This window comes from Sander lucioperca, chromosome 11 (genome assembly GCF_008315115.2).
Source record: "Sander lucioperca isolate FBNREF2018 chromosome 11, SLUC_FBN_1.2, whole genome shotgun sequence".
Lineage (NCBI taxonomy): Eukaryota > Metazoa > Chordata > Actinopteri > Perciformes > Percidae > Sander > Sander lucioperca.
The window spans coordinates 37604786-37617998 of NC_050183.1; the positions used below are offsets into that span (position 1 = coordinate 37604786).

At 39.1% G+C, this 13213-nt stretch overlaps 1 protein-coding gene and 1 non-coding gene across 2 annotated transcripts; both read left to right on the forward strand.

Moving 5' to 3' along the window:
- Positions 1 to 3865: 3865 nt before the first annotated feature.
- On the forward strand, positions 3866 to 11108 carry LOC116063297 (elongation factor 2-like). The gene is made up of 13 exons (XM_031318207.2): positions 3866 to 4055; positions 5097 to 5311; positions 5623 to 5804; positions 6310 to 6521; positions 6982 to 7160; positions 7700 to 7805; positions 8104 to 8356; positions 8539 to 8734; positions 8857 to 9223; positions 9305 to 9658; positions 9805 to 9987; positions 10185 to 10317; positions 10756 to 11108. Exons 1-13 carry the CDS (start codon positions 4053 to 4055, stop codon positions 10947 to 10949), a joined length of 2577 nt encoding a protein of 858 aa, XP_031174067.1. The 5' UTR covers positions 3866 to 4052; the 3' UTR covers positions 10950 to 11108.
- On the forward strand, positions 7950 to 8017 carry LOC116063521. Its single transcript, XR_004108294.1, has one exon. It is a non-coding gene; the product is annotated as a small nucleolar RNA SNORD37 (small nucleolar RNA).
- Positions 11109 to 13213: the final 2105 nt, after the last annotated feature.

Sequence of the window (13213 nt, forward strand, 5' to 3'; positions counted from 1 at the left end):
GAGGGAGAGGGAGATGCTGGATAAATCACAGATGAAGATTTTCAGGCTTGCAAGAAATTTTGAGGATCAGACTGAAGCAAATTTATAGCTACGATATGTCAGACTTCTGTCTCTTTCTGTCACACAAAGTACAAGCAGAACATGGACTGTTCTTAAAGTATAAGCACAACAACTTTGAATTTTAACACATTCCAAGGGATAGCTGTTGGGGGAAAAATCATATGCCTCTAAACGTTTGGTGTCATTTCAATCCATATTCAATTACTCAGGCTGAGCAGCCTGCCATTTCTCCCTGTCAATCTTTCTGTGTGAGTGTTTTCAGATATGACAACACACCGAGAGCTACAGCACAAGGCTAGACAAGCAGATCAGGTGTGATGGCGTTAAATGAGAACATTTAACACAGTTTACTTCTTGTTCTCACAGGTAATTAACACCGTCAAATTTGTTCAATTTACTGTGTCTGTGGTTTTTTCTGTGTTCATTATAGGCCTAATTGTTTCTAATTCTGTTCCTGATGCACCCATACCCCCACCAGCAGTTTTCACCCACAATATGAATAATTTTATGCTTTTTAGAGAGTGATTTCGTGACACTAACATGTCCATACAATCCATCACATAATTGCGTGTAAATCTTTAAGATGTTATCAAACTGAGAATTTCCATTCCAGCAAGGCAAAGAAAAGGTACTTCAGCACAGTGTGGGGATGGAGGTGAATGCGATGTGTGCCTTTACGTACAGACAACATAATAACGATCTGCATTCACCAGTATACCCTTTGTAGAAAGGTGGATTGAGTCATCTTGTCTCTCGGACCTATCCATCTGTAGCATGTTGACAGAGCTGACATTCAAAATTCTAATATAAAACTGCACCAGACAGATGCAATGAAATGTCACACAAAAGAGCACATGTTCTGGCAAAAAGTGGTGTGTACTTTTTAGAAATTTGGAAAGGTGTAGGTGAAGTAGGATTTTAAAACTACAAGGATTTAAAACGGATGTGCTATAGGGTTAAATTTGAGGCATCGGAAGCTGTTTTAGTGAAAAGTAACACATCTGCAAGGTAGTCTTACATGGTGACAGACTCAAGTAAAGTTAATAATATATTAATATTTTTAAAGTAATTTAGTTTATTATTGAATTAGGCAGCATTTTAGTCAAGGACCTTTGTCATGCATGCATCCTTGGGTATTATGCAGCCATACAGTATTTATCTATTTATAAAAATATATTTCTTCAAAAATGGATTGCAATTTATTTAATTGTCCATTTTTCATTAGATAAGCATATCCTTAATATGTATTATGGAGGTTAAGGGAAAGCATATTTCCTTGGAGCTACACATGTAGTATTATGACATGGGGTACTGGAAACCCATCCACATGAACACTGTGTGAATTATGAAGAAAACCCTGGATGTTTTAGGTTTTTTTACATAGAACAATATTCTTTATCATTCACATTCCCTTTCTTCATTGCCAAAGAGAGTTTAAAACAAACATGTCCTTTGAAGGTAAACAGAACAGCAGCGCTCAATGATTTCCCTCTCCACCAAAATGTTAGCTCTCTCACAGCTTATTTTGTTGTTTCTTACTCCCCCTCTGTGTGTCTCTCTCTCTCTCTGCGTATGTACTTAAAAGCCACACAGTTGGAGAAAGCCTTGGCTATAAAGCACATGTACACAGGGTTCAATTAAAATCAACAGAAGAAGAAAAATATAGGCTATCAAATGTGTCTTTTAATGTAGTTGGGGTAGTTTAATTGGACACAAACGGTGCATTACAAAAGAAGACATTAAGGGTAAAGAAAAGTGATGTTAATTTATAGCCTAAAGCATCTCTGTGAATACAACATTATCACTGCCTAATTCAGTATAGGGTGAGATGAGAATCTTGATAACACAGTCGAGTATTATCTGTGTTTTTTGGGGACTGGTGTACTGAAAGCTGGAGTTTCTGGAAGTGAAGCTGGAGCACCATCTGCTGGAGGGAGAAAAATAATAATCAGACAACATGATGTGAAACATCAGACTACAATACAGAGGAATCTCTAGCACAACACAACACTAAAAATACAACAATCTTTTGATGGTTGAAAACATACTGTTCTTGGTATTTTTTTTATCATCAGCATATATTAAAAAAAAAAATAGTTGATGACTGTTCTGTTCAATCACATTTCAGATCTTTTGTCCACTGCCCACTTCTTAGAATGACAAGACATGGCAAATTTGGGCCAATATTTTATTTTGGAATGCTACATTATTATCCATTAGTTATTATTTTTATTCTAATATTAATTTGATGTAGTTATGAAATAATTTTATTTTTGTTTGCCTTTTCCCCCAGAGAAGTCAAAGTACAGGGACTAGCAGGTGCAAGAGAAGATTGCTTTGTACAGGCATGTAATCCCTAAAATGTTTTATTTATTGTATTGCACCAGAACTGTATTATGATTCAGACCAAATGAAAAACTAAAATGCTGCCATCACATGTCAACATTCTGAAGGAGTTGAAGCAGTATTCAGAACTTTTACTTAATTAAAGAAGTATTAGAATAAAAATATACTTATTGAAGTACCAAAAGTAACACTAAGTAGGCTTCTCATTATGCAGAATGACGTATTCTAATAATCATAATAATACACGATATATTATTGGATTGTAATGATTGATGCAGTCATGTGTAGGCATCCGTTTAATGTTGCAGCTGTAAAGGTGAGGCCAATTTGAGCTACTTTATATACTGCTGGTAGCTTAATCTATGAGAATGCATCAGGATGTATGTGTTGATTATATTTTGTGTAAATAGGCTAATATGAATCTGAAAGGTAACTAGTAACTAAAGTACATGATTTGCCTCTCATATGTAGTGGAGTAGAAGTATAGGTATAATAACCTAGAAATACCCAAGTAAAGTAGGCCTACATGTACTTTAAAAATTGACTTAAGTAGGCTACAGTACATTCTGGCTTTGCTTTAATAATTCAAAGAGTTCTGTGTGTGCCATTATTGCTGTGCAGATCAGAATCACTCAACTTAAAATGTAACATTTACCAATTTTACACATTTAGCGCTGAGACTTGATCAGGCCTACTGTCAATAAATTGAGAAAACAGATCTTATAATAAGTCAAAATTATCTACATTTTAAACTGGATCGTCGGACTTGCAGTGGTCCACCAACACCTGATGATCTGACAAATTATTAAAAAGATAGATTTGGCATTCTTTTTCATGGGTAACTGTCATGTCATGGTTCTTCCTTGTCTTTTTAATTTATGTATTTATTTTTCATTTAAAAAAAATTGTTTTCGCCATTTTATCACACTCTCTTTATAGGTGATGACAAAGGTAATTAAAAATAAGGCTTGAAAGGCCTCTGTGGTGCTCTGTGATGCCACTCACCAAGCTAACTAAATGCTCATTTATGATAAGGTTTAGTGGTATTTGGGGGGGAAATGGGAATACAAAGTAAAGAGTAAGTAAATAATCAATGATTGACAACAAGGTGTATTGATAAGAGGTTTGAAAAAGAATAGCACATAAAGAGATGCCCCAATGTACAAACAATGTGGATATGATACTGTAGGATGTGAAGAATGCCACAATGTGCAGCATACAGTACTGGTCTTTTCTTTGCTGATATACTTTTATTTTAAACCACACATTTTAAAAGGTATTTCAGACATGATTAGTGAGGACTTTATTAAATTATTTGCAGAATTCACAATTAGCCTGGTCTTCATCAATTACTTTAATGAATGATGATGAAGCTCATTTGACTTTGTCGCCAAGTAAACTTGCGTTTGTGGACTGGACTATACTGCAGTGCAGTGCAGGCCGGGTACTGACACCAGCAGCAGCGTGTCACATGGTCATGAGCGTAATAACAGGACGTGAAGACGCACAGGCCTTTTACGCACGTCGTATAAATGCCTGTTTTCTGACGTCAGCGGTCTCTTCCCTGCCTATGACCTCGTGAGGTGGGCAGCGTAAAATTTCCTGTGTCTTTTCGCCAGTAAGCGGATCCAAAACCATCCGTCAAAATGGTAAGTTTGTAATAGTTTTCTGAGTTATTAATGAACCATCAGGCACTCAATGTGTCCTCAACGCTATTATTAATATTCTTATGGACATTTTACGAATGATATACGTACTTGCATGTAAATTCTGTGGATTGTGCTTTGATCAAAATGGCAGCCATTCTGTCACCGGTACCGCTAAACCTACGGAGTCACTGAGACTCTAGAAAAACCCGTTTTGAATTGTTTACAGATTTGTTTGCTTTTTTGCCATTTAAGTTGGCTAACGCATTCATATGTTTTGTGCCAGTCGACTTTTTTGTAAAGGTTGAAATGGCTAACATTAAGTGACGCTATGGTGTTGCGTTGGCTAACGTTTACTGCGGCTCTTTGCGCTTCACACCGGAAAATACAGCCAATACCCATTTAAAAGAATGGTAGCTGAATGCTACCGTGCCCTTTTAAATATGTTGTCTGTGGTGGGATTATCGCCTTGTTTTGCAGTTGTAAAAGGCTGGGGGAATAATAAACCGGCATTTCGCGTTTGCCGGCCCAGCCTGCTAGCTAGTTTAGCTGTCATGCTAATGTTAGCATTTAGCCTAGTGTCAATGTCTGTACACGTGGCCTATTCGTGCCGACATATTATGCTTGTGTTGCTTGGTTAAATCTACTTTTTACCAACGACTCATGGGTTATTTACAATTTAGTCAATATATCATTGTTTTACAGTGGATATTGATGAACACATGCATGGGGTTGTGTTTAAAATAGAAGGTCTAAATGGAGAACAGCAACGTCATAGCTGTGATTATGGCGGATAACGCCCTGTTTGGAAACGATGCAGAGCAATTAACATTGTCAGCAACAATTTTCAATATGCTGAGTGCAGTTAACGTTAGCCAGTGCATTTTAAGCAATGTTCTTGCCAAGTCAACTTTATTGTCAATTCTGCAATATGCGCCAGACATACAGATCAATTGAAAATACGTTTCTCTCCGACCCATGTGTACACTTGTTTGTCCTTTTTTTTTTGGGGGGGAAGGTCCTAATCTGATTTTGCATCCTCAGGTGAACTTTACCGTCGACCAAATCCGTGCCATCATGGACAAGAAGGCCAACATCCGTAACATGTCTGTGATTGCGCACGTTGACCATGGGAAGTCAACTCTGACAGACTCGCTTGTGTCAAAGGCTGGCATCATCGCCTCAGCTCGTGCTGGAGAGACCCGTTTCACTGACACACGCAAAGATGAACAGGAACGTTGCATCACTATCAAGTCAACGTAAGTATCATTTATTTAAATTCTTACACTCCCTCATTGCTGTTTTTGCATTATAAGTAGGTGTATCCTTCCTTGGCGCCCTCATTATAGTAATCCTTTCAACCAGTCGAAACGCATTTTGCTGAGAATTGTAAGGAAATACTATAGTACTTTGATCTGCGCAGATTGATCTGTGCAGATCAATCTGTGCTTGAACAGCATTGCTGGATTTGGGAGGAGCCATGAGGTGGCTGGAAAGTATTTATGAATCAATAAGTTTAGTGACACTGGAATTGTGACATACCATCTTAACAAGTTGTCCTGACTTGCAGTGCCATCTCCCTATTCTACGAGCTGGCCGAAAATGACTTGGAGTTCATTAAGCAGGCCAAGGATGGCTCTGGCTTCTTGATCAACCTGATTGACTCACCAGGACACGTTGACTTCTCCTCTGAAGTGACTGCTGCTCTCCGTGTCACTGATGGAGCCCTGGTTGTAGTGGACTGTGTGTCTGGTAAGGACAAGGTTGAACAATCCTCGTAGCAAAGTGTGTGCGCTCCAACTCGATTCTCAATTTTTCACTTTTTTTTTTTTTTTTTGTCCATCAGCAAAATAACCCACAGTTGGGACACCAGTGCAAATAAAATGAAACCAACCTTAGCATTGCCAGTCACAATGTATTATCATATAAAATGTCATCACTGTATATAAGTATGTAAACGTAGGTCAATTTGTTAATGTTGACAACTACAAAATATGTGCTCATCTTGGCCCACGGGCAGCTTGCGAATAATTCATTGTCTTGACAGGAATCCCAAGTGCACACTTTCTCTTTTCACAAAGTTTCTTTAACATTGAAAAGTGTATGTGCCTCAGAAAAACTTCTGAAGTGCTGATTTGCTTTGTAAATAATTGGCAGTGTCTTTCATACTATGTTGACAATTGTGCTGCTTATGTGAAATGACTCAACTTGATCTGTTTTCCTGTAGGTTAATTTGTCTATTGTGTATCCCTGCCAGGTGTTTGTGTACAAACTGAGACAGTGCTCCGTCAGGCCATTTGTGAGCGTATCAAGCCAGTCCTGATGATGAACAAGATGGACCGTGCCTTGCTGGAGTTGCAACTTGAAGCTGAAGACCTTTACCAGACTTTCCAGCGTATTGTTGAGTCAGTCAATGTCATCATCTCCACTTATGGAGAAGATGAACATGGACCTATGGGCAACCTCCAGGTGAGTTGCTGTCTGAACCTTTTATCTTAAATGGAGCACACTGGCATGTTGTGTCTAGAATACTGGGATCAATGGTGTAAACTTCTGTCCAGTGCATTTTCAAACAAAGGTCATGATCAATTAACCACTACTTTCCCAATCCATGGACTGTACCACTCTGAAACAACAAACAGCCAACATTTTCTCAAACAAAAAATCTGATTCTTGTGACTTGAAATTTAAAAGGTTGAGTAGTTTAAAGTAAAGGTGGTAAGACTGGTTCAAATAATCAGTCTTCACACTTGTGGTTTGGCTTTTCTCTGGGGCAGTAAATTTCAGTCGACTGTTGAAGAATTTAGAGGATCCAGCCACATGAGTATTTTTGTCTCTTTAGTCTTGTGTCCAAAGTGAAATCAGCATAGCTAAATAAAACATAGAAATCTCTTAAAATGTACTAATGTCCTGATGTGGTCTCTCTAAGGTCGACCCAACTATTGGTACCGTTGGCTTTGGCTCTGGACTCCATGGCTGGGCTTTCACACTGAAGCAGTTTGCGGAGATGTACGCAGCCAAGTTTGCTGCCAAGGGCAACACCCAGATGACGCCAGCTGAGCACTGCAAGAAGGTGGAAGACATGATGAAGAAGCTGTGGGGTGATAGGTGAGTTTCTAATAAAGCTTGATTATTAGGGCTTAAGTGGTAGTCTATTTGTGCTGAACCATTTCGTACAGGACGTTAGGTATGGAAGATTGGTTCAGTACGCCCTGTGACTCAAACGCATCAATAGTCTGTCTACAACTGTAGACATGTACTACTATGTTTTGAATGTTGAATGTGTTTTGATCTTTTAATTCTTTCATTTGTTTTATTAAGAATGTTTTTATGTCTGCAACCGTTATTTGTGCCTCTGCCGGCCAGGGCAGTCTATAAGATTTCTTTATCTAGATGAGTTACTCCTGGTTAAATCTTATGGAGCATTACTGACATTTGTGTTTTTTCTTAGTGACAAATTGTCAGTACTTGTTTGCTTTAATAAAGTTTCGCCAATAAGCCTTATTGCCACTGTTTAATTAATGAGAATTTTTTTTATTTTCTGCACTTTTGTATTCCTTGTTGTCCTGAAAACATGCCAAACTGTGAACCCTAAAGCTGAGGTACATATCAAACCGTAAATCTCAACACCTTATGTGTTACTTTAGGTACTTCGATGCGGCCACTGGAAAGTTTCTTAAGACTCCTAATGGGCCTGATGGCAACAAATTACCCCGCACCTTTGTTGCTCTTATCCTGGATCCAATCTTCAAGGTAATTTATTTAAATACTGTTGTGGTGCAGTTACAAAACAAGGCCTGTTTGTTCAAGGCAGAGTTGTTCAAATGAGTACATGTTGTAATTGGATAATTCCGTATCTGTAAACTTTGAGCAAAATAAATGAGTTACTGTGTGCCTGCAAATGATGATTTTCAAAATTCTTCACTTTGACCTGAGTAACAGTGATGATAACCTTTACTCTGAGCAAGGCACATAAATAGTGGTTTGCTTAATATTCTTGGCTTAGTCATGTTAAATTGCAGTCTACTAATTCAAATTAATTTCCTTGTAGGTGTTTGATGCCATCATGAACTTCAAGAAGGAGGAAACTGCCAAACTGATCCAGAAGCTGGAAATCAAGTTGGATACCGAGGACAAGGAAAAGGAGGGTAAGCCTCTCCTGAAGGCTGTGATGCGCCGCTGGCTGCCTGCTGGAGAAGCCCTTCTGCAAATGATCACCATCCACCTGCCTTCCCCTGTCACTGCCCAGAGGTACCGTTGCGAACTGCTCTATGAAGGACCTGGAGATGATGAGGCTGCCATGGGTATGACTATTTTAATTTTGCTCATGCACAGGAATAAAATGTTACCATCCGCAACATGCATCATTTCAGTAGTTGCTAATGTCTAAGACCTGGGCAGTAAGCCCCATGTGGCTTCAGTTTGTAGTAGTTCTTGGACTTGGAACTGATTGTTGGCCAATTTTCTTTTTTTTTTTTTAAACCAGGTATCAAGAACTGTGACTCCAAGGCTCCTTTGATGGTGTACATCTCAAAGATGGTCCCCACCAATGACAAGGGTCGCTTCTATGCATTTGGTCGTGTGTTCTCTGGGTCTGTCTCCACTGGCCTGAAAGTACGTATTATGGGACCAAACTATGTCCCTGGAAAGAAGGACGACCTTTACCTGAAGCCGATTCAGAGGTTGGTTTTTCAACATCTGTTGATCAGATAGTTGCTATTTATTGATATTGAAGTAATGTGAAGTAAATTCAGATGTGACCAATATCTGATAAGTTGTCTTATGTTTCATTGCTCTCTGCCAGGACCATTTTGATGATGGGTCGTTATGTTGAGCCCATTGAAGATGTACCATGTGGTAACATCGTGGGTCTGGTTGGAGTCGACCAGTTCCTTGTCAAGACTGGAACCATCACCACCTTTGAGCAGGCACACAACATGAAAGTGATGAAGTTCAGTGTCAGTCCTGTGGTGAGAGTTGCTGTGGAGGTCAAAAACCCTGCTGACTTGCCCAAGTTGGTGGAGGGTTTGAAGCGTCTGTCCAAGTCCGATCCTATGGTGCAGTGTATCATTGAGGAGTCTGGAGAGCATATCGTTGCTGGAGCTGGAGAGCTACATCTGGAGATTTGTCTGAAGGATCTGGAGGAGGATCATGCTTGTGTTCCACTCAAGGTAATAAAAACAAATGGTGAAAGATTTTGATGTCCCTAGAAGTGAAATTTCTGCATTGACACTTTTCATTTCTCTTTTTAGAAATCTGATCCAGTGGTGTCCTACAGGGAGACAGTCAGTGCAGAATCAAGTGTTATGTGTCTGTCAAAGTCTCCCAACAAGCACAACCGTCTGTTCATGAAGGCCTGCCCCTTCCCAGATGGCCTGGCAGAGGACATTGAGAAGGGTGATGTTGCTCCTCGTCAGGAGATGAAGGCACGTGCCCGCTACCTCAATGAAAAGTATGAATGGGATGTCGGTGAGTCCAGAAAGATCTGGTGCTTCGGACCTGATGGAACTGGCCCCAACCTTTTGATGGATGTTACCAAGGGAGTGCAGTACCTTAATGAGATCAAGGATAGCGTTGTGGCTGGCTTCCAGTGGGCTGTCAAGGAGGTACGGGGGCGAAGTCGGCAAGAATTCACTTTTTATTGCACTTTGTTAAAAGTTTGGAGAGTCTTCTGTCATATTTCTGTAAAGTAATTGTGTACTTGTATATACTTTTTTCAAAACTTGAATTGGTGTCTCAATGTTGTCTTTAGGGTGTCCTCTGTGAAGAGAACATGCGTGCCATTCGCTTCAACGTCCATGATGTAACCCTGCATACAGATGCTATTCACCGTGGTGGTGGTCAAATTATTCCCACAGCTCGCAGAGCTCTGTACGCATGCGAGCTCACTGCCCAGCCCAGAATGATGGAGCCTGTCTACCTTGTGGAGATCCAGGTAAGGGCCAATGTCGATGTACACTGTATTTTGTTTCTTTTAGTTACCAGATTTATCTAGGTTAAGTTACAAAGGTTTTACTTGTCACACATTGACAAGTATTTACTAGAATTGTTTTCCATAGTTCACTTGCCTTGTCATTTCACCAATAGTGGGTTTTGTTTGTACGACTCAAAATATCCTGTCTTACTTTGCAGTGTCCTGAGGTTGCAATGGGTGGAATCTACGGTGTGTTAAACAGGAGGCGTGGTCATGTGTTTGAGGAGGTCGCTGTCATGGGAACACCCATGCGTGTTACCAAGGCCTACTTGCCTGTTATGGAGTCATTTGGTAAGTTCTCTTTAACCATGGCTGGTGAACAGAGAAGCTGTAACATTACTTCTCAAGCCTGTGCTTTTACACCATTAGTTAATTGCAGTAGAGGAATGGGTTTATGGTGGCCTGATGTTTATTAATATATCAAATTCAAAGAGGCTTTATTAGCATGACCGTATTGACACACAGTATTGCTAAATATATCTAGGGCCAATCATGCACATGCTTTACATTCATGTTAACATAATCTTTAGTGCCATACAGATGTATAGTAGGTAATTAATAGCTACCATATGAAATTGAAATCCCTGAGCTCTTGACCAGAGGGTAAAAACATGTTCACTCCTACATTTTTGCCTGCTGCACTATCACTCCTTGCAACCCTTTTAGTGATAATGTAATGGAGATTTGGCAGGAAAGTATCAAAGCATACTCTGCTCTGTCTATTCCCAGGTTTCACAGCTGACCTTCGTTCCCACACTGGTGGCCAGGCCTTCCCACAGTGTGTGTTTGACCATTGGCAGATCCTCCCAGGAGACCCATTAGACCCCGCAAGCAAGCCTGGTATTGTTGTCACGGAGACACGCAAACGCAAGGGTCTTAAGGAAGGTGTCCCAGAATTGGAGAACTACCTGGACAAATTGTAATCGCCTTGACCCCACTTGCCTCATTCCTCCCTTCCCAACAAATTGAAGTCTACATTGTGGAAATGTACAGAACACAGTGAGCACTAATGTTTGCCAAAAGGATTGACCATAATGAATAAACTACAAAAATTGTAAACAATAAAATGACAAAAAAACTCATGGTTATGGCTGTTTTTTTTATTATCTTGCTGTTAAACTTCATTTAAGATGCAGTGGGAGAAGTATATGGTGGTTAGAATTTAAGAGAAAGGGTTTAGGGGTTCAATATGTTTTATGTAAATTGGCTATATGAAGCAACATTTCAGAGCAAACCCATGTCTCACTTTAAACAAGTGTCAGAACAAAAATTTCCAGCTGAAATAACTGCCAAATATTAAGAGTTGTCATTTTACCCACAACTATCAAATATTCAGTAATTTCCAAGTTAACTACTTCACAGCTTTTCGATCTCTCAAGCTCCACAACTTCTCCATATCAATACTTTATTTTGGTTACATTTGCCACGGTGCTCATACAGCAGTAATGTGCTTACTTGAAACCAGGAAATTTTCCACATAGGGCGAACATGAGAAGATGGCTCAACATGATATAAAATAGAAACTGCAAGTTTGAGTCCAGGGCTCTTCTGATTTTAATATAATGTATGTCTTCATGCTGTAATGGCTCACTCTTATCTGTCAAAGCTCTTGCTTTCAGCTCTTTTGATTATGCAATCGCACAAACTTGCATGTAGGGACAAGTCCCTATGAAGATGCACACATCCACCACATACAAATTACAATGAAAATATTCAACATATTGAAAGCCTGAAATAAAAGATTTAATGCTGTTATGACTAAGATCAAAAACGTGGTTACATTTTTGTCCTTAGGGGTCTGAGTGTATGTATTTTGAGTTTATTTTTGACTTATAGGAACTGAGATTGAACTTTCACAATTTGAGGAAAGACTTGCACCCTTAGCCAAAATCCTGCCATATGTATAAACAGTCAAAAGTATCAGTAAAATAAGACTATCTTTCTATCTATCGCTTCTTACCTTAATCATTGTGATCATTTAACAAGTAAATACAGCCTGCAGCACAGCTGTTGTCTTTAACTTATGTTAAATATCGTGATTTTGTCAGAGGGCGTCGCGGTTATATAATCATTTCAACAGAGCAGCAGCTTGAAAATACTACTGGTTAACATGTCTGAATGGGCCACATTTTACTCACTATTTCATACTTGTGTTGTCTGACAACAAAAAAAACTAAAAATGTGTGAATGAAAACGGCTTTATTGTAAATTCGGTTGTATTAAAATACTGTATGTGGACTGGACAGAGTAGAGGGAAAGCTAAGTGTAGAACTGACACTAGATGGTGCACATACGACGTGACGACGTCACGAATATGCTAATTAACGCATAACATTTTTGCAACTTTTAGAGCAGGCTTTAGCTACTTTCCATCAAAAGTAGTTAGCAACTCTGTGTGGGTGTGTAAACCCCAGCCAATAACAGTGTGCAGCCCGTTCTCATTCCCAAACGACTTCCTCAGCCACTCATTTCAATGCGTAAGTCTAACTACAGACATTCTACCATTAAGCACATTAAATATCCACCGTTATGTTTATGGTGGGTGCAGTTGATTTTCAGCATGTAAACGGTGTGTGGAAGACAACTGAAGTCCGCTAGCTCTTCAATGCAGAAACTACAGCTGTACTAATGAAGCAAGTCGAATTGTGCTCAAGTGTCAGCTAGGACAAACCATTTTCAACAAATGTTTGCATGTTTTATACCACGGCCACAGGATTTGCTTATTGCTTATTTGCGTATCATTGTAAATTGAGTATCTTTTAATTTTCTTGGTCGGACAGATTTTGTTGCATCATTTTTTTTTTTTTTTTGGAATCAGTGAGTGAGACTTTTGTGGTCATGTATTTGTAGGCTTATACAAGATCTGTCCATGCATATTAATATTAGGACCTGCTTGTCAAGAAAAGTATTTGATAGAGAATAACCAGTCATGTTTTATACAGATCAATTAATGTTATCATTTCAGAGGCTCTCTACAAAATCACTCATATCTATATCAGCTTCATTGTCTTCATGTACTGAGACAATGAAATGCAGTTAAGTATCTAACCAGAAGTGCAAAAAGCAGAAAACTACAGAGTAATGTACACAATAACATATAGAATATGGAATAAAGAGTAAGCGATATTAATTCACTACATATATAGCCCACAGTATGAGCAGTATTAACAATGTGTATAAATAAGAT